This window comes from Chlamydotis macqueenii, chromosome 2, assembly GCF_036417535.1.
Source record: "Chlamydotis macqueenii isolate bChlMac1 chromosome 2, bChlMac1.mat, whole genome shotgun sequence".
Classification (NCBI taxonomy): Eukaryota; Metazoa; Chordata; class Aves; order Otidiformes; family Otididae; genus Chlamydotis; species Chlamydotis macqueenii.
The window spans coordinates 68,995,708-69,015,088 of NC_141557.1; the positions used below are offsets into that span (position 1 = coordinate 68,995,708).

At 36.9% G+C, this 19,381-nt stretch overlaps 2 protein-coding genes across 3 annotated transcripts in view; both read left to right on the forward strand.

Annotated features, from left to right (window-relative positions):
• GFOD1 (Gfo/Idh/MocA-like oxidoreductase domain containing 1) overlaps nt 1–1,625 on the forward strand; it is an 85,233-nt gene extending 83,608 nt beyond the window's left edge. The window contains exon 3 of the transcript XR_015257619.1: nt 1,534–1,625. The gene's annotated coding sequence lies outside the window, so the exon portion shown is untranslated. The remainder of the gene's footprint in view (nt 1–1,533) is intronic.
• On the forward strand, nt 1,597–18,625 carry TBC1D7 (TBC1 domain family member 7). 2 transcript variants are annotated; one of them, XM_010124755.2, is made up of 8 exons: nt 1,597–1,730; nt 2,187–2,307; nt 3,027–3,107; nt 6,463–6,650; nt 8,975–9,112; nt 10,875–11,020; nt 17,423–17,552; nt 18,352–18,625. In XM_010124755.2, the coding sequence occupies exons 2-8, from the start codon at nt 2,196–2,198 to the stop codon at nt 18,436–18,438; spliced, it is 882 nt and encodes a 293-aa protein (XP_010123057.1). In that variant the 5' UTR covers nt 1,597–1,730; nt 2,187–2,195; the 3' UTR covers nt 18,439–18,625. The 2 variants fall into 2 exon arrangements, with proteins under 2 accessions (XP_010123057.1, XP_086596339.1); XM_086740213.1 differs by having other exon boundaries at nt 1,698–1,730; nt 2,187–2,302.
• Nucleotides 18,626–19,381: the final 756 nt, after the last annotated feature.

Genomic DNA, 19,381 nt, shown 5'->3' on the forward strand with positions numbered 1-19,381 from the left:
GGGGAGGGGAGCGGCTGTCAGCTTGGGGTGTGATTTCCGGGAAGGGGGGTAAACGATCCTGTGCACACATGTGCCGTTGTTTTCCTTTGCAAACGTGACAGGGAGCGGGAATTGCCGCCCCAAAGCCCGGAACGGTGGCGAGGCGGCCGATCGGGGTGAGCGGGGCCGGTGGGTGCCTTGCGGCGGGGCCGGCGGTGCGGCTCGGCCTGCCCCAGGCTGCGCCCCGCCTTCGGTGCGGTCTGGGCGAGGGAAGGGGCCTGCTGCGAGTGGGCAGAGGTGTGCTGGCGTCGGTGCCAAGTGTGCGTAGCTCGGTGCTGCTGGTAACATCACCTGGCCTGAAATTTAACAATACGATGAAAACTACTATTAAGGCTGAAAATGCATTAATCTGTGAAAGGAGGATGAGTTAATTGTACTCCCTTGTACTGGACACTTCCAGTGAGCTGGCTCGAGGTTTGTTTTTCCGCTGTCATTTTCCCAGTTTGTTGGCAAGACAGGTAAAGATTGGAACATTGGTTGTCTAATATGAAAATATGTATCCTAAATTTAAGAGGGAGGGGGGAAACGGTGTTCCTCCTTATATATCCTAAATTTAAGAGGGAGGGAGGAAACGGTGTTCCTCCTTTTTTTCCACTGAGTAAATCAAATGTACTGCTGGTGTAGTGATAGTTTAAAATTATTAAAGTAGCATTGCTTTCTTAGAGATCATGTAGTTACTTTTCAAATTATATTTATTGTTTCTGTTCTGAAACTCTACTGTCAGCTTTCCACAAGTGGTATGGCCTAAATGTTTTCTAAATAGCACATATTAAATTTGGATTTTAAAAGTTTCAAATATTTTGAAGGTAGTGGGGTGTCTACAGCATCATAAGTCTGCTTTTACACATGACTGCAATATAAGCACTCTCATCAGTTGACACTTAAATGCACAATACGTGAACGTCACAGTCATGTTCATAAGGAGAGTGCTCAGTTGGAATGTCTTGCAAGTAATATGAATGTTTTTTTCTCTGGTTTTGAGATAGTACTTGACCTATCTCAGCTAGCATTAATTCTGTCCTTTGCTGATGGATGAATGGATGAATGATGCATTGAAAAGCTTTTCTAGCTAAATTATTCTTTTCCTTGCTGAACCAAAGTACAAATCAGGAGCAAAGGATCTGCAAAGGCTACAAAGAATGCACATGTTTAAAATTGTGCATCCACTAGGCCTATGTGCGTTTCAAATGAAGTCCATTTTTAGTGCTTTGTGGGATCAGGGCCAAGACCAGATAGAAAAATATAAAGCTTTTCAATGCATCATTCATCCATTGCTCCTCAGTCATTATTTTTCTCCAAATTTTGCTGCTGTCCGTAGGCATAAAGGTTAAGATTGTTTTTAGTCCTTTGAGTTACAAAACAGAACTTTCTCGTTTTTGCAAGCCTGCAAAGGAGAGGGAATTGATACGTAGAAGGTTGAACTGAATTGAGATATTATTGACATTTGTTATGAAACACAGTACTCACTGCAATTAACCATTGTTTCCAATATAGGGATGAGACATTTATTTCTTTTTATTAATGGAATAACAAACTCAAGACTGTGGCTGTTACAGCATCTGATAACAACGTGAACATTTTATCCGAATCTGCAACTGAACAACAAACCTACGTACCTGTCATTCTTTCCTGACACCCCTGTGCTGCTGAGGCCAACATTGGTTTGTCCTTGCTTCTGGTCACGTTGTCTGGTGAGTGTGAAACCTGGTGATTTTACCTATCTGGGTGACAGTTGTACTTGATTAGGGTTTCTGTAGCCAAAATTTTGTCAGACTCTTAACTCTATTTTTTTTAGTACTGGTTTTGAAACACACAATATTTCATGAAAGACTAAGTGTCTCTCCAGCATTTTTAAAAAAACTTTTTGAAAAGTATCATTTACTACAGGAATAAAAGAAAAAATAGAATCTCTGAGTTTCATTTGGAAATTGGATCTCTTTAGACCTTGTTTAGAGACAATTAGTGTTATGATTGTTTATGTTTGCATATGATGAGAAAATCTTAGATGATTTTAATGTTCTGTAGGATTTATTAATACTATAGAGACGTAGGCAGTCAACTTTTATCAATGTGCAAAAGTACTTGATCTTAACACAATAGGAACATATTCTTGTAAGTCTTAAGGGGAATTACTGTTTCTCCAAAAGGAATCAATCATGGCTGATGACTCACAGAGAAACTTTCGCTCAGTGTATTATGAAAAAGTTGGATTTCGTGGAGTTGAAGAAAAGAAGTCACTGGAAATTCTGTTAAAAGATGACCGGTTGGGCAAGTTGATTTCATGGTTTCCTCTATTACTTTGGTGATTTGGGACTGGGAAGGGAATAACAGAAAATGTTTAGCTGCTGTGCTTAGTACTCATTTAAGTTTTGCATCTCTTACCACTAATCTCTTTGTTATTACTAGCAGTCCTTTGAGTTTCAAAGATCTGAAAATCTGATTTTTAAAACCATTAAAGATTTGTCTGCATGTTTGTTTTTTTCCTTCTCTCACTCTGTGTGCCCAAGAAACTAACAGATTTTTAATGAAAGCAATTTAAATCTGAAAATATATCATCTCATGCTGTTAATTCTGTCTAACCTCCAAACAATGAAGATTTTGTTATTGCGGTTGATCCCCGAAGAGTACTACATCTCTAACAGAACAGAAAGAAAAATGTTGTCCCTTTAACAAAGCTCTTAATTGTTTTGACATAGAAACAGGATTTATAAAATGTCTGTAAAAATGGTACACTTTATTTCTGGTGAAACATAGGGTAGTTTTATTGTAAATCAAGCCAACATATATATTTTTCAAAATTATTGCCGTTTATAGGGCACATTCTGTTTTCAGCTGAAGCGGTGAAAGCATTTGTTGATAATATGTGATGAAAGTGGGGGTTTTGATCTGCAACTAAGGGTTTGTCATACTTATGTAGATCAGAGACTCAAACCTATTTATAATTATATTTAAATTTACCTTTTTTTTTAATCTTTATTTCTCTACAGATATTGAGAAGCTTTGCACATTTAGTCAAAGGTTTCCTCTCCCATCCATGTATCGTATACTGGTGTGGAAAGTGCTTTTGGGTATGAAATATAACATCTGTGATCCTCTGTAGGAATGAATATGTAGGAAGGTGTATTGTTTTTCTGGGTTTTTAATTTTTCTTTAGAGAGTTAATCACATAGGTTATTCTGTACTGCCTTGCATACTGATATATATTTAGCTGATTTTTGTATCCACCTAGGATAAACAGCAGCAATTATAAGACAATATTCCATGCACAGTTTTTGAGAACTTCTGCTGAAGTATACCTAGAAGAATGTATTTCTATATTTAACTTTGTAACACAGTCCAAGTAAATTTATAAAATAGATGACAGGTGAATTATAGTAAGTTATTGACACCTGATAAGATATTCAGGTCTGTTCCTAAAATAACAGGCAATTGAGTTGAAATATAGCTGTGATTAAACTTAAAAAAAACTGGGCAAGGTATGGAATGGATATTTATTCTAAAGAGAAGCTCTGTTTTCTGTAAAAATCTTGGTTTCTTCTGGTTTTACTTCTGGCTTTAAACTGGATTTGCTGTTGAAGATGTTATGAGGCCAGAGACAAATTGTAGTATTCTCAGAAACCGTAAAAAAAAAAAAAGCATAAATGATTCAATTTTCCTTGAAGTGCATTAGTCAGATTACTAATTCAAAAGTACTAATGACTTTGCAGTAACTGGTCAAGTCTGTTGGGTTTACTAGATGCGAGGTCATGTCATTTGGGAAACAGGAGGGGTTTGTGGAAGGTCCAGGAGTTCTGACCCTTACAAGGTATCTGGAGAGCTTCCCTTAGAGTTACTGTGTATAGAGAAACACTGCCAGATTGTGAAGGTACATCGTCTGATTGAATCTCTGGAGGAGAAATGTAAGTTACCATACTGTTGGTGGTGGACCATTGTGCCACTTTTGAAAAGCTTTAGTGTGGCTCCCATGCTCAGTCTTGTATTACCAGGGCTGTGCTGACAGGAATGGTGCTGATATGCAAAATGTTGTTTCATCGGGGACAGACCAGCAGCATCAGTCCCTCCAGTTTTCCACAGTTTAAAAATTGTGGCTTCATATTCCTGATTATTTGGATTTGTAAGCCTTTTTTTTTGGGAGAGGTAGTAAATTAACAATGTGCAGAAGGTGCAGGATCTACTTATAAAACTTGAAGTTCTTGACATTGATCATTGAACTAACAGAGTAATCCTACTTGATAAAAGCCTTTGCCATTAGAATACTAATTCTAGGATGAAAGATATTCTTATCCCCTTGGCCCTAGTGAGGTAGTCAGTATCCTTTAAAATATTAGTAGTAGGAAGTATAGTGCAGGAGATTTGGACAAGTGACTTGGTACAAGATCCTGTAGCCAAAATTATAATAGCAAAATACAGTCTCTTGGCAAACTTGTGGCTCACTGCAGAGCCAGTGGTCTATCTTTGACTGTTTTAGACAGGGTGATTTGTGAATCATATGATAACACAAAACACCTTCTAAGTTAACTATATGGAAAATTATATTGATTTTTAAAAAGGATTTTGTGTTTTAAACCCAGGGTGATTTATTTCAAATATGCATACTGTCATTCTGTATACTCCTTGAGTGAACAGAGGTACAAGGACTTTCCTTATGCTGCATCTCAATGTTAACACTCGTGAGAAAAGCTGATATCAGAAGGGCAATGCAAGATATCTCTCCCTAAATGATCAGAACAACAGCCCAGTCCTTTTCTGGTGGGAGATGTTACGTTTCCTCTAATGTTAATAGTTTAGCGAAAGGGATTCTATCCTGTCAGCAAAATTATCTCAAACACATACCAAGGCTTGATGCTGTCCCAGGTTGTGTGGTAGGTCACGGATGTCTCTGTTAACTTCTTGTTCACGTATGATTTGTGATGGACATCCCTGTGTTGTATAAGCTTCTTTTCTGTCTGCCTAAGGTAGTCTTCTGTATTTGAGGAAAGCAGCTGGCAGTATGTATATAGAGTGTCATGATGTTGACTCTATTTTTGCATAACGTGAAAAATGTCTTGCTCTGTCCCAACTTTTGAAATGCAGACAGGTTTGCAGTTGGAAAATAAAAGATAATTTTCTGTCCGATGTGCTTGTTACTAAAACTCAGCCATTCTGTAGTTTAGCACTTGGCAGGAATGTTTTTTTTTTCTTTAAATGAGAGATAAAAACAGCATGTGGCCTGTTTCAGAACTGATTTTTGAAGAATACTTTGTTTTTGTGGATTTCTACAGCGAGAAAAATTCTGCTCCACTAGTGATATGGAAATAACCCTTTTTTTTTGCTTTGGGGTATATAAGATCTGATTTCTGTTGAAGCCTGAGACAGTTTTATTGTGAACATCAGTGCATTACAAGATTGAGTCTTGAGGAAGGGAAGGATCGAGTGAGATGTTGAGCATCTCTTCTAGACATCATAAACACTTTAATTATCTCTGTGCTTAGATACCTTTTTTCCTTTTTAGTTTTTCCTCCTGGGAAACCAGAAAAAATATTTCGTTATTTTTTTATATAGTAAAGTAAAAAGAAAGTAAAAAATATTACCTTGCAAAATGTTTGGGTGGTATTCTTAAGTTTTAATCTGTAACTGATTCAACCTCTCTGATTTTGCATCTGAATGTTGGTTTAGAGAGGAATAATCTGTGATATAGTAATTTTCTGACAGAGATCTAACAGTAAATTAAATAGTACTGGAATGTACAGTATCTTTGCATTAGTTAATTGCATGTACCTATTCTCTGGTTGTCTTAGACAAAGTGTAGAATTTGAGAACCTGAACAGCTAATGTATATAAAAATCATTCTACTTGCACTTTGTTTTCAAAATAAATGGAAGCTGGGCACAAATACATAGCTAGTACTGTATTAAAAACTACACATAGTTATAAACAAGTAACAAGATTCACAATTTTAAAATAAACGAATTTTGTTGGAGGGGGAGAATAAACCAATTAAATTATTTTTCATCTGTCCCAACGATGACATCTCTTGTTAGCACAGTGATGTGGTATATGAAAGGGTTAGCATTCATTTGCTGAAAACCTTGTAGAGGAGTTTGAAAAACAGTAGTCTAAGGATAAATTTTGCTGATATTAACATAAGAAATTTGTTAACCTATATATAAAAATACAAAATTGTTAACATAATTAAATTTGGTTTTATGAATATAATGCTAAAGTGCTTTGTTGGTCTATTGGCTTCCAATTTTGTAGAATTTTTTCCCTGTATTCTTTCAACAAGTTTCTAAGCAAACTGCAGTGCCAGGTCCTAAATTTCTATAGGCTGGAGTTGTAGCAGAAATTTAATTTAGGCAGATCTCTTGAAAAGGGAGTTTGATGCTTTGTTTTTTTCTCTTTACAGTGGCTTATTTTCTTTTTTTAATTAATTTTATTTTTAAGGAATTATTCCTCCTCACCATGAATCTCATGCTTTGGTGATGAAGTACCGGAAGGAGCAGTACTGGGATGTACACCATGCTCTTCGTGTAATTCGTTTTATTAACGATTCTACCCCACAAGTAGATGTTTTCCTCCGCATACATCAACTGGAATCAGGAAAATTGCCTCGAAACTTGGCTTTTCCGTTGGTCAGTTGTCATTTTAACAGTCTTTTAAATAGAGTATTTTATTTAACTTCAAACTATAAAACTGTGGAGAAACTGAACTGCAAGTAGTTCCACAAATGCAGGTAGATAGACAAATTAAAGTGAATGGAAAACAAAGAAGTACTAGCATAAAATAAGGGATTTTAGTCAAAAGTATTTTTGTCTTTTTCCTTCCCTAAGTACACATGTAGTATTTTGAGCCTTAACATCTCTTTGTTTTGCCTGCTGGTCTTCAGGCCTTTTGTACTCTAGTACACTTCCATGTCTTTATAGCACTGAAATGAAAATGACATGATCTTATCAGAGCTCATAGATTCTTAAATGTCCTGGAACAAGAATAATTTAGAGCCAGTACAAGCAGTGATTTATTGCAAATTACATCATACATTTAAATTATTTGTTTTTAAATCTAGGCTTTAATGTACTGATCTCCTTTTTGTGTTAGTCTGAACTGATCCAGGCTTCTGTCAGGTAATGCTTATACTCTGTAGTTTACAGTGCACTCATGGGTAAATGAGTCTATGTTTTGATGATAATTTTGTAGTGTGATGATAAAAACAATGTGTGGATCTTGCGTATAAGCCTCTGTGAAAGAGGAGGTGATGAAAGGAGCCATGGGACTTTCTGATGTGGATTTTATCATGTGTTTAATGTTAATTTATCCATGTTCACTGTAGCCCAGCTTACTTTGTTATTTTTCATCTGTAATAGCAAAATTTTACATAAAAACTGGAAAAAAAGGTAAAAAATTTAAAAAATAGTTAACATGGAATATTCACTAATATTTTGGACTGGAGGATTATGTACAGCATTCTCTTGTCAGAGGAGGGAGAGCGTTTTTATGCTTTTACCATTGCTAGGAGCATGGCCATCCTAGCCTGCAAGTTTCCTAGAGATACGTTTCCTTGATCTTGACACGTGACCCAGTGGGCTGAAAATTCATTCCTTCTAGAGCAGTATTGCTTTCTGAGCAAGTGTTTTGTCAGTGCATCCCAGAGCACTAGCTGCTCTCAGTACTGTGATGGGGTTTCATAGAGGTGGTGTTTAGCAGATCCACAGTTGTTAGTCCTGTGACTTACGTTTGTTTTGCTGCAGAAAGCATTTGTTCTCTTTATGCTAGCATTGCAGTCACTGTCCCCTTAAACTTACAAGAGGTCATTGCTTGATAGTAATGCAGATGTTTTATTGTGGAGGCAGGAGGAGTATAAAGATTATGTTGGATTGCTCTAAATATTTTGAAATGTTTGAGTCACAAATCACAGAAGTCTGCTAAATATGTTTTGTGCATCTGAAAGCAGAGTTTAAGTAGGGATACATGTATGTTGCAGCAGTCTGTGTAGCAGAGATATATCCTAGTGGTATTTAGATGATCCATGCATTTTTCCTGAGTTGTAATCTGTGCAAAAGCCTGTGATACTATTGTTTACAGCTACTGATGGTTGCAGTAGATCAGACTGTGGATACATATCTGACTTGTTAGCCTGCTTCCTAATGTACTGCCTGCATAAGGAAGACTACAAGAAATAGGGCAAATATAGAACCTTTCTTTGTGCATCTTCCCAGTTTAGATACTTCCTGAGCTAGCTGTTTGCATGAGCTGTAGTTGGTTTAGAGTTAGTTCACCTCCATCTATCCTGTGTGCAGTCATACCATTAACTGTGGTTTAAGCATGCTGATGCCTCTGTTAGGAAAGTATATCCTCAGGAGAAAAGATGATGGCATGCCCATCACATTTTTCTGGTTGTGTATTGTGGGGAATAAGATGCTTGTCACCTGGAAAATATATTTATTTGTCTCCAGGAGGGTGTTTATCTCAAGCCAAGTGATTTTCTGTATGTTGAAGGTAGGCATACAGCTAATGGCTGCATTTATTTTTTTCAGTGACTGTTACATCCATGACAAAGGTGTTTCCGAGGCCTGTTGGCCCTTAGAAAGGAATAGCAGGAAAAATTCTGCAGTTATGCAGTGTAAAAATGTGGGGCATAGAATTAGGATTATTGCTACCTTATTAGGATGTAATGTTACCTCATTTGAGAGTATTTGAGAACTTTAAATCAGAGTTGTTCCAAACTCCTGTTGTATATTTTGGTTTTAAAAGCAAGACAAGTCTTATTTGTTCTGCTTTAGTAGGTATTTGTCATCATAATGCAGTTGCTGCCCAATATTTTATTTATGAATGTCAGAACAGCTCTTTGTTTATGTTGATTCCAGCTTGTTTTCCCAAATAGCAGGGAAAAGGAATACAAGAATGAAATCACATAGTCCAGTACTTCTATGTAGTTCACTTCTTTGGCTTTGTTTTGCAGGAACCTGAAGATGAAGTGTTTCTTGCTATTGCTAAAGCAATGGAGGAAATGGTGGAGGATCCTATAGAATGCTACTGGCTTGTCAGTTGCTTTGTGAATCAGCTGAACAGCAAGCACAAAGATTCATTACAGCAACTGGTAAGGAAAAAAAAAATACTTGGTTTTTGTTTTTTTTTGGTTTTTTTTGTTTTTTTTTTTTTTTTTGTGAGGAGAGGCAGTCATGGCAAGCATTAATATCTGGAGACAACCGAATTGTGAGAGGTGACAGCCTTGGATTCTGTTCCGCCAACTGTTTTTTGAGAAAACAGGAGGAGTGCGTTGTGCGTTTTGATTGTGCTCTCCTGTAGGATACTTTGTCTAACATAACATTAGAAATGGTTTTTGTTTGCTACGTGATCGTTTTCAATTACATCTTATTTTGATTTTAGATTAGCTAAAGCTTACATTGTTGAATTATATTTCTCACAAATTGGTCACTTAAGAATTTGCTTTATTTTAAACAATTAAAGATGTCACAAAGTTAAGAACATCTTGATGTATATCTGCTACTTTTTAGGCTGCATCTCTAGCATCCACATGCTTCTCGTTGGATAATAGGCAAAGCACAATTGTTTTGCTTTCTAAATGGAGCGGGGTACTATGTCTTCAGAAAAACAGTACGTTGCAAATGAAGTTATAATACAAAGTGGAATAGAGTTTTTTTGACACTGGTGGTTTAAATGCTTTCGTAGAATATTTTGGATTTGTATCTTATTGGTTTATAAAATTAAAATTTGATTGTAAAGAAAACGTGTCCTTCTAAAAATTTGTTTCATTATACAAAAGCTTTTGTAATTTTTCAAATACTCTTAAAAGATGAGAAACCTTTTAGTTAACAATATCCACTGAGATGAAAGTATCTGAGTACCTGTACAGTAGCAATCACTGAATGAAAATTCATTGCAGAAAATTATACATGTCCTTTGTTATTCTTTTGGAACTAAGAAATACTTTTAAAATAGAATTCCTGTTGCTGACAGTGAGAAATGAAATTAATCCAATTTCTGTAATTTGTTTTGAAAGACAGAGGTGCGTTTTTAAAGAAAGTATGTGCTCTCACTACCTAGGGAGTGCCAAGTATCTCCCTCCCTAAATTTTTGTTTTGATATAAACATTGTATCAAGACTCTGGATGTTAGAATACAAAGGAAGTGGGTTTTTGTCCTTTGACAGCTGACATCATTAGCAGTTTACCTAATTATAACAAGAAAAGGCACTTCTGAATTAATGAAAATGTATGTTCTGTTACATTAGTATTTAAACAAAATTCATTTATTTATTTATTCATTTTTCAGCTCTATTTTATGCTGTTCTTTTGGCCGCTGTAAATACTTTGGACTTTTAAACAAGAAATCAGTGTCCAGCTTTTAATATATTGCACAGAGATTTAATCTCAGAATTGATTTCCTGGATTTTGCTGCATTGTGTGTAGATTTTTTTTTTTTTTTTTTTTTTTTTGTCATGTGCTAAGGTGATTAGGTTTGAAGTGAATGAAACTCAATTTTACTTGTGAAGGTAGCAGTAGTTAGTGCAGGTTTAATCTCTGCATTGCCTTAAGCTCTCAAACACCACCTTGCATTAGGGAATACTGCGTATTTTGGAAGTTCTGCTAATGGTCAGCAATTTAAGGAACCTCGGCTGTTTGTTTAGTAGAGTACTTAATTAGCTATTTGCAAAAAGCAGTGACACTTAGATTTTGGAACATCATATTTTTAGTTAAAATAATGCAAGTTCGTTTTTTTAACATGCTATTTTATTTGGATTTTTAAAAAATGTTAAGACACTTCTTGTTCTACTACATGCATTAACCATGGAGGGTACTCTGATGTGAGTTATCTAAACTTTACCAATTCCTTTCTCAGCCAAAAATTCTAGAACAGTATTTGAACATTGAAGATAACAGACTCCTGACGCATCTGAAAGCGTGTGCTGCAATGAGCAAACTCCCTTATGATCTTTGGTTTAAAAAGTGTTTTGCAGGCTGTTTACCCGAGTCCAGTTTACAGAGGCAAGTTCTCTTTTTTTCTTTCTCTTTGTAGTTACATAGTAATTTTTGTCCTGACTAGCAGGCAAAGAACTTTCTGTACTTTATCTGTAAGATTATGGAGTTAACTTTATTGTTGACTTGAAAATGATAAAATTGGATTTGATTCCACTTGTTAGTGACGCAAGATTATCTCTGTGTGATCATTTCTCGCATTAAAATTAAAAAAAGATGGAGTTAAATATAGTGGCTGATTCTTCTAGGCACGTAATGCCTGCTAGGAATTAAGACTCCAAATCCACTCTTAGTGATAGATAGCTGAATGGTACTCAATTTTCAGGCTTTTTAGGGAACATCCTGACTTAGGGAGTGATTATAATACTGTATTATCATTAGATGAAAAAGATTTTGGGAATGTTTATTTTAAAAAGTAGTAGGGCAGGTTGAGTATTACAGAGTTAAGAAAATAGTGCGTTATATTGGGATTCTACAGCTGGAAATAGGCTGTCCAGCTTTTAACAGGGGAAAATTCTTGTGCATGGCACTTCACTGGAAGGCGTTTGAAATTAAACTTGTATGATTTGTCTAACTCTGCTGTCTGAGAACTCATGAAAAGCAGAAAACTCAAGCTAGATGTAGAGAAGCATATCCCTACTGCTTTAACAAGAGTTTCTAATAGCTGAGTAGGAGATGGCACAAAGAAAATAATGGTTTTATTTTCAGCCACCTTAAAACTTTGAGAAGTAACAAGGCTGAGGGGAAGTTTAACTCCAGCACCTCCAGGACTTTTGTCCTAGTTCCTAGTATAGGAACCTAGTGTGCAAGCAGAGAGCTTTGTAAAATGCTGTATAGAAAATGCTTCGTAGTAGTAAAGTTGGTCATAAGCTGAACAGTAAAGTCTTGTTTGCTTATTTGGGACTTCACATGTCATGAAGGAAGGTGGGGAACAGCTGTTTTAAAAAATGTTTTGTTTACCCTTATTTAAGTAAGAGAATTTTAGGAAACAAGCTGTAAGATTAGAAAGTGTGCTCTTCAGTTCTCTGGTACAGTGTTCTTTGAGCTTGTGTGTGTTTTACTGCTGGCAAGGAATATATCTGAGAAAACAATTTTTTGAACCAAAACTGAAGGATTTGATGGTAGACCTTTAGGTGTTATGCTGTGTGCAGCACAGTAATTGTTACATGGCAAGTTCTTCTCATCGAGTACCCATAAGGCTCCAAAGTAGTAATCTCAGTGTAGTGGTTGTGTGTGATGTGATGGCTTTTGCTGCTTTTATGGCTACAGAAATTATGTACACATGTATAAAATGTTTGTTACATTTTAAAAGCAATTGAACAGGTATGGTTTGCCTGCATCTCTGTTTCCAATTTGCATTTGTAGGTTACTTTCAGCAGGTAATGACTGACATTGTTTCATTGTGCTTTCTCTGTGAGAAACTTAATGCAGTTTGTCAGTGGAAGTCACTGCTCTACCTGGGACTTGCCAGTCTCTTTGGGCCTTTTTTTCTGTAGGCTTCTTTGATCGGAAATAGCCTTTGCAAACTGCTGCTATAGGAACCTCTTTGCATGCCTTCTAGGGGGTATTTTTATTTAGAGCTTATGTGATTTAATTTTGCTGCTAGGTCTTATGGCTGAGAACTAGAGCTGAAAGAGGAATTTGCATCAGAGCAGTTTTGCTATTGGAAGATTCAGGAGTTTTTAAAATTTCTGTTGAAAATTGAACATTTTTTTGGAGCTGTGTCATCTTGTTAATGTAAAAGAAAAAATCTAGATGAAGAATTTTCATTTGCATATTTCATGTTGTCAGAATCTTTAGTTTCAAACTTCTACCATTTTGAATCAGTTCATTTATATAAAATGTGTTAACTAGTTACTGTACTGTTTAGCATTCTCATATACTGTTTCACCTTACTGAAACGGAATGTTTTGATGACCTGAAATTTTTTAAATACGGAGTTTTTCTGTATGGAAAAGGTCAAAATATTGGCTTTTTATATTACTCTGGAGTAAAAACAAATTTCAGTGTTGATACATCTGATGGCAGAGCAATACTTTTTCCCAACAGCTCTTGTGGGAACATAATAAAAGTACACTTTTTCTTGCCAGTTCAGGTTTCTGAATTATTCAGTTGTAATCATAATGGCCTCATTTGCTAATGAAATAACATACTTCATGGGTAGCATGTGACAGATGAACTTAATTAATGCTTGGAGATTCAGTTTGGATTACAATCTAGAAGCCTGAATGCTTATCTGAAATGTATCCAAATGGCAGTGTTGAAACTTGCTGAGAATTAAAAACAGATCTCCAGTTCTCCTGTGAGTTTACTTACTTTTTTTTTGTCAAGTGAGAGATAATCTGAGTTCAGTCTTTTATGATTTAATTTACCTTATGATGTAGTACTGTATTTCTTAGAGGGGTTGCTTCCTGTCTATGAATTGTAGTCTTCTCAGCCAGGCAGCTAAATCTAAATTTCATGGTTTTCTTTTTTCTCTAAGGTGTACAAGATTTGTATATGCTATGCAGAAATTTTATCCAATAATAGTGAGATGAAGTTGCATAATACCAGCTTTACTCCTGAAAGGCATTGTCATTTAGTATAAATATTGTTTTATAGCACACTTCTAGTTATACCGTAAGTGAAATTTATGTATCAGTTTAGTTTAAATGAGCTTGGAAAATGTATATAGACAGGTTTCGTGTAGAAACTTTTATTTTGAGCTTATGCAGCGTCTTTGCTTGCCCTAATATATTTGACATATACAACAGGCTTCTTAACAAACTTCTTAAAGGTGCCATACTGGTAAAAGAGAAGTGCAGACCGGCCATTTCAAAGGTACTACATCGCAGGGCTCCTGTATCCCACCGGGAATATAAACGGGGTGCTTCCTGGAACATGAACCAGCCTGTAGCACAGACTCGAGAAGGACGGAAAGACTTACTTGTCTCTAAAACGGGGAGAACTGCGTCACACCTTTGTTTTTATATTCACCATTGCCCTATTTGCTTGATTTCTGCAACAGCATATCTGGTCATCTGTTCAGTAAGCCCCATGCGTGGAGAGCTTTCCAGTGGTGCAGTGTGGGCCCTCAGCCGGAGAGCCCTGCTGTTAAAGCACGGTGCCTTGGTTGTGGCTTCAGCTCTGCAGGCAAAATGGCACTTTGGCTGCCAGTTTATTCCAGCACTGTCACCCAAGATGTTCAGCTACAACACAAGCAGTGCTGCTTTGCAGATACAATTGTGAATAAGCCAGGCATTTTTTATGGCTTAATGTTGCCAGTCACGTATCATGCCTCTGACTAACATTGTTTGTATTCTGCACTGAAGACTTGGCATTAGCAGGACTGTAGTAGCTGATGGGGTGCTGTTAGGTTATTAGCCTCTGGTAGCTTGTTGTTGGCAAAGTATTTGGTAGTTCTCCTGAAATCTTATGACTGTCTTTCAAACTGGCACTAGGTCATGTATTAATATATGACTTCTGTAGTTTTACCTCTGTGATCTCCATGTCCTGCATAAATTACATGTAGTTGTAAAAGTATAAGTAATTTGTTAGTAGAAACAACAGAAATATGAAGAGTGTCTTAAATTTACTGTGGAGTAGGAGGGCATAAGAATGTGCATGTGGACTACTACTATAGGGAAACTTAAGTTGGTTTGACTTCGTCTAAAGAATTGAGCTGCTTCCCAGCTCTGGAAACAGATGGTACAAGATGATGACATGGCATCAGGATGAGACTTGTGTGAGCCGCATCATGTCCCTTCATGCCCAGTTACCATTGGAAGGACACCCAGAAGTCCAGGCAGAGGAGCAACGGTTGGTTCTCCTTAAAAATCTCTGGCCTTGATGACTGGAGGACCAGAACCAAGGAATAAAGTTGAGTGTGCTTACCCTGCAGCCTACAAGGAAAAGCTATGAGATTAATTGTAATATTTCAGAAAAAGAGCAGCAATGCTATGATGCTTTTTGTCTACTTCTGCACTGTAATGGTTGAAGAACCTCAGAAACTGCCTTGAGAGCGTCATGCGTTCACACACACACACACACGCACACACACGCATGGGGTAAGTTGTATCTTTGTCTACAGAGAAAGCTCAGTGAAAAGTGAATGGCTTCACTTTGCATAATCCTTGGCATACTCTTTACCTTCACAGCTGCTTCTTTATTTTTCCTTGTGGTTGTAACTATCATTTCACTGTTCAAGAAATACAAGAGTGCTCCTGTGGTTAATTGAACACTGTTTTACTTCACAGAGGATGATAATCACTAAAAGATAATGGGTTTGCTGTATACTTTGTTTTTCAGTGTTCCAGAGTAGGGCTGTAGGCACAGTTGATGACATTTCTGTTAGAATTTGCCCATCTCTAGGAGTATCAAAAAGAGGGTAAAAAGTTGTGGTCTCTGACAGTATACTTGGATCTTAAGTGTTTGCTGTTATTTACAAAGTGAACGTAGAATACTTATCATCAATATAGAATTCATAGAATTCATAGAATCACATGGTTGGATGGGACCTATAAGATCATCTAGTGCAACCGTCTTCCCACTACCATTGCTGCCACAGCTACTAAACCATATCTTGTAGCTCCTCATCAAGCTGCCTCTTGAACGGTGCCAGGGACAGCGACTCCACCACCTCCCTGGGCAGGCCAAAATAGTGATACAATGTATAAAGGCTGCTATATTATAATGGAATCACCAAAATACGTGTTTCCTTGCAACTGCTGTGGGTTTTCTCATAGCTTTGCTTAAGTCTTCTAAACTGGACTTCAACATCAGTGCGCTATTTACAGTGATGACTTGACTTGAGACGCTTGAACCACAAAGGAAGCAGTAAGATTTTCATTTTGGATTATCTGTTGTTCCTGCCTATATGGGAATTATATTCATCTTTAATGACAGAGACACAGAGAATTAAAACTAAAATGCAAAGGGGAAAGAAATTGACAGTCCTTTTTTCCCACCTGTCCAGGTGGGTTTTTTTCTTTGTGTCCTTCTTCTTTAAAAATAGTCCTGATGATTTTACATATTCTTTTCCTCATTTCTTCATTCTAAGTTAAATTCTAGTCTAAATTTTTTGATGAATGGAGAGATCATGAAAATAGTGTCAAAAGAGTTATGTGACTAGAAGGTTAAGCTGACAAAGAATTGACTTGAGTCACAGTGTGAAAAATAAGCGCTATGTAACAGCAGCAGTCATTCCGCATTAGAAGTTACAAAAGCTTTTCATAAAGAATCACAGAAAGATTGAGCTTGCCAGGGACCTCTGGATGTCATCTGGTCTCACCACTCCCTCTGCTCAAGCAGAGCCTCCTAGAGCTGGTTGCCCAGGGCCATGTCCATGTGGCTTTTGAATATCTCCAAGGAGTGAGACTCCACAACCTCCCTGGGCAACCTGTGTCAGTGCTCAGTCACCCTCACAGTGAAAAAGTGTTTCCTGATGTTCAGAGGGAACCTCCTATGTTTCAGTTTGTGCCTGTTGTCTGTGGCACTTTTAACAAGTGCCCAGAAGAAGCAAGAACAGTAATCCTCAGATGGTCTTTCTGACACAGCTCTTAAAATTCAAGAACTAAAAATAATGCAAGCCCATAGAAGCTGCCATCTGACAGATGGTTTCACACTGGTTTTGGATAATCTTTCATCCCGAGTCTGTTGAGTTGGGCCTGAGATAGAGCTGCTGGCTGAAGGACAACTTCAAATTGTTGCAGGCTGTTTTAGTAGTGCGGATCCCTTTTAATAGTCACTGAAGTTCTGTGGCTGAAGTACTTGCAGCCTTTGGAGGCCTGCCCTTCAGGTTTTGTTAAAACTGTGAGGTCCAGGTGCAGTTTTATACAAGTGATAGGAGTGCTTAGGTAATTCTGAGAGAGTCTGTGCACCGTGGGATGGATTGAAAGACTTGATAGTTGTTCCTTGTGTCTAATTTAAACATAATGGATTATATCTTGTTGGTATATTTGTACCTTATACAGCAATGATATGGAATATTTATGTAGTAGTTCAGTATTACATCCTTTTGAATTTTCAGCTACTTAACTGTTTGAAGAGTGTCTTTATTCGTCATGCTAATGAAGTTTGTTTCCTTTTTTGCACTAGGAAAAATTCTCAACTTTACCATACACTGTAGAATACTTGTTACAGTTCAGGCTATTAAAACAAGATTAGCTTTTTGTATTTGAGCTTGTAAACAGTTCCATTTCTGAACAAGGACACACCATGTCAATTCATTAGTACTTGCCATCACTCTGCTCTGTACAGATGTAAGAGCTGATAAAATGTCTTTTAGTTACTGTGACCTGAATAGCTCAATACATTGCTGTTATTCAGAAAAATAATCTGGAAAAAGGTGATTGTATAAAGACTGTTCTAGCAGATAAATAAGCAGATAAGCACTATGGTACTGTTTAGTGATTCCTTTTCATTTTTTTATAGAGTTTGGGACAAAGTTATTAGTGGGTCCTGCAAGATTCTCGTTTTTGTTGCTTTGGAGATACTATTAACCTTTAAAATGAAGATAATAGCACTGAATACTGCAGAAAAGGTCACACAGTTTTTGGAAAATGTAAGTACTCTTGTGCTTTGCATTACTTTTTATGATTTATAGACGTATATTTCAAGTCATTTGTTTGTTGCAAACATACCATAAGATGCTCTTACATTACTTACTGAGGTACCAAGGTGAAGAGAGAATGTGCAGGGATGAGAATAATATGAGGTAAGGCCTTCATAGAATGAAATTATTTTTCGGCTTTGGGGAATATGTTTTCTATGTTTGTACAAATTTGACCATATTTGTTGTAATACTAAAGGGTTTTCCTGTGACAGTCAGTGCAGATGAGGTTAGGTTAATTTTTCTGAAAGCTCCTTACAGGATTGGTTTCTGACACGTTTTTTGCTCATTGCCTGAGTGTAAATCTATAGACTCAAGGTGTGTTTTCTGTTGATGTAAGGATGGAATCATGAAACTGACCCTGAACTTTCCTTCTATGAATAATAACAAACATTGCAGCAGGGTTGTGGGATCCCAATGTAACCTAAGTTAGTTAGATCTGATACATTTGTGGTCATGGATGGCCAGTGTAAGTTCTGGCTGATGGCAGGTTAGGGATGTGTGAAGTGTGAGATGCCTGGGAGGTCATCTTACCGTTTGTTAAGTAAAAGCTTTGTGTCTAAAACCTGGAGGTAATATGGTGCACGTGGGACTGAGGGATGGTGGGATGGTAGGGCAAGGAGATGGGATTTTATTTATTTTTTTTTTTATAGAGAGATAAAATCTGAACTGGAAGTTTAAAATCTTTATCTTAAACAAAACAGTCCAAATAAAGTACTCTGTCAAGGCATCTTGCTCTGGTCTTTTGTAGATTCCTCAAGAAAACACTGATGCCATTGTCAGCAAAGCTGTTGATCTGTGGCGCACACACTGTGGGACTCCAGCACACTCAGTCTGAGAACTTTCTTTGCTTACGACAGCTTGGGGAAAAAAGAAGACATTTGAAAAGACATTTTATCACTCTTCCCCCATCCTAGTGTGATGTTTTTCATTACCTCTTCTATGTAAAGATGCTATTAAAGAAGCTAATAGCATGGTGATTGATATGTAAATATTTTTCAATAAATACAAATGGATTGAAGATACATAGTGGCAGTGTGATCATGTCCAGAGTGTTCCTTGGCCAGCCAGCTACAGTATTCTGATTACACAGTGTGCTCTCTGGCTTTTGCAGAAAGAAACCTAACTCTTGAAGCAAGGTAAATAGACTTACTTGTAATTTAAAATGTTTTTCTATGCCAGCTTTTACTTGATATAACTAACTACTACTTGGAGGTGGTTTTAAGGTGAATTTACTAAATGTTAGTCTGCTGGAACTACTTAGTGAACAAGCGTGCCTTTGCTGGAAATGTAAATGTACTCTGTTAATGCTGTAAATTTTCAAGTTAATGTTCTGGAAGAGGCATCACAAGTTTGAGGAGACGATATCACAATGATCAGGGATGACGCGATTTTCTGAAGTGTCTTAAAATACTTTCTTTTTATCTGTCAGCCAACTCTCTATGGCTGTAACTCCTCCTTTGTTCTTCGTGGAAGATGCTCCAGAAAGGTGGATCTGTCCTATCCTTAAATGTAACTTTGGGCAGGTATGGAGAAAATCAGTGGGATGAATCAATATAATTCAGAATTACAGGCCAGTAATAAACAATGCCTCTATTGAATGCTTGACTCAAAGTTGTGCTTTGACTCGTGTTTGGTTTAGATTTCTAAATAAATTTAATACAGAAATATAATTAATGATGTAAGTAGAAGTAGAGTGATTAGTTCTCCAGCAAATCTCTATCTATGGCTAATCTTTTTCTTGTAAAGTGTAAAATTCTATTTCTATGTCTTGTATAGAC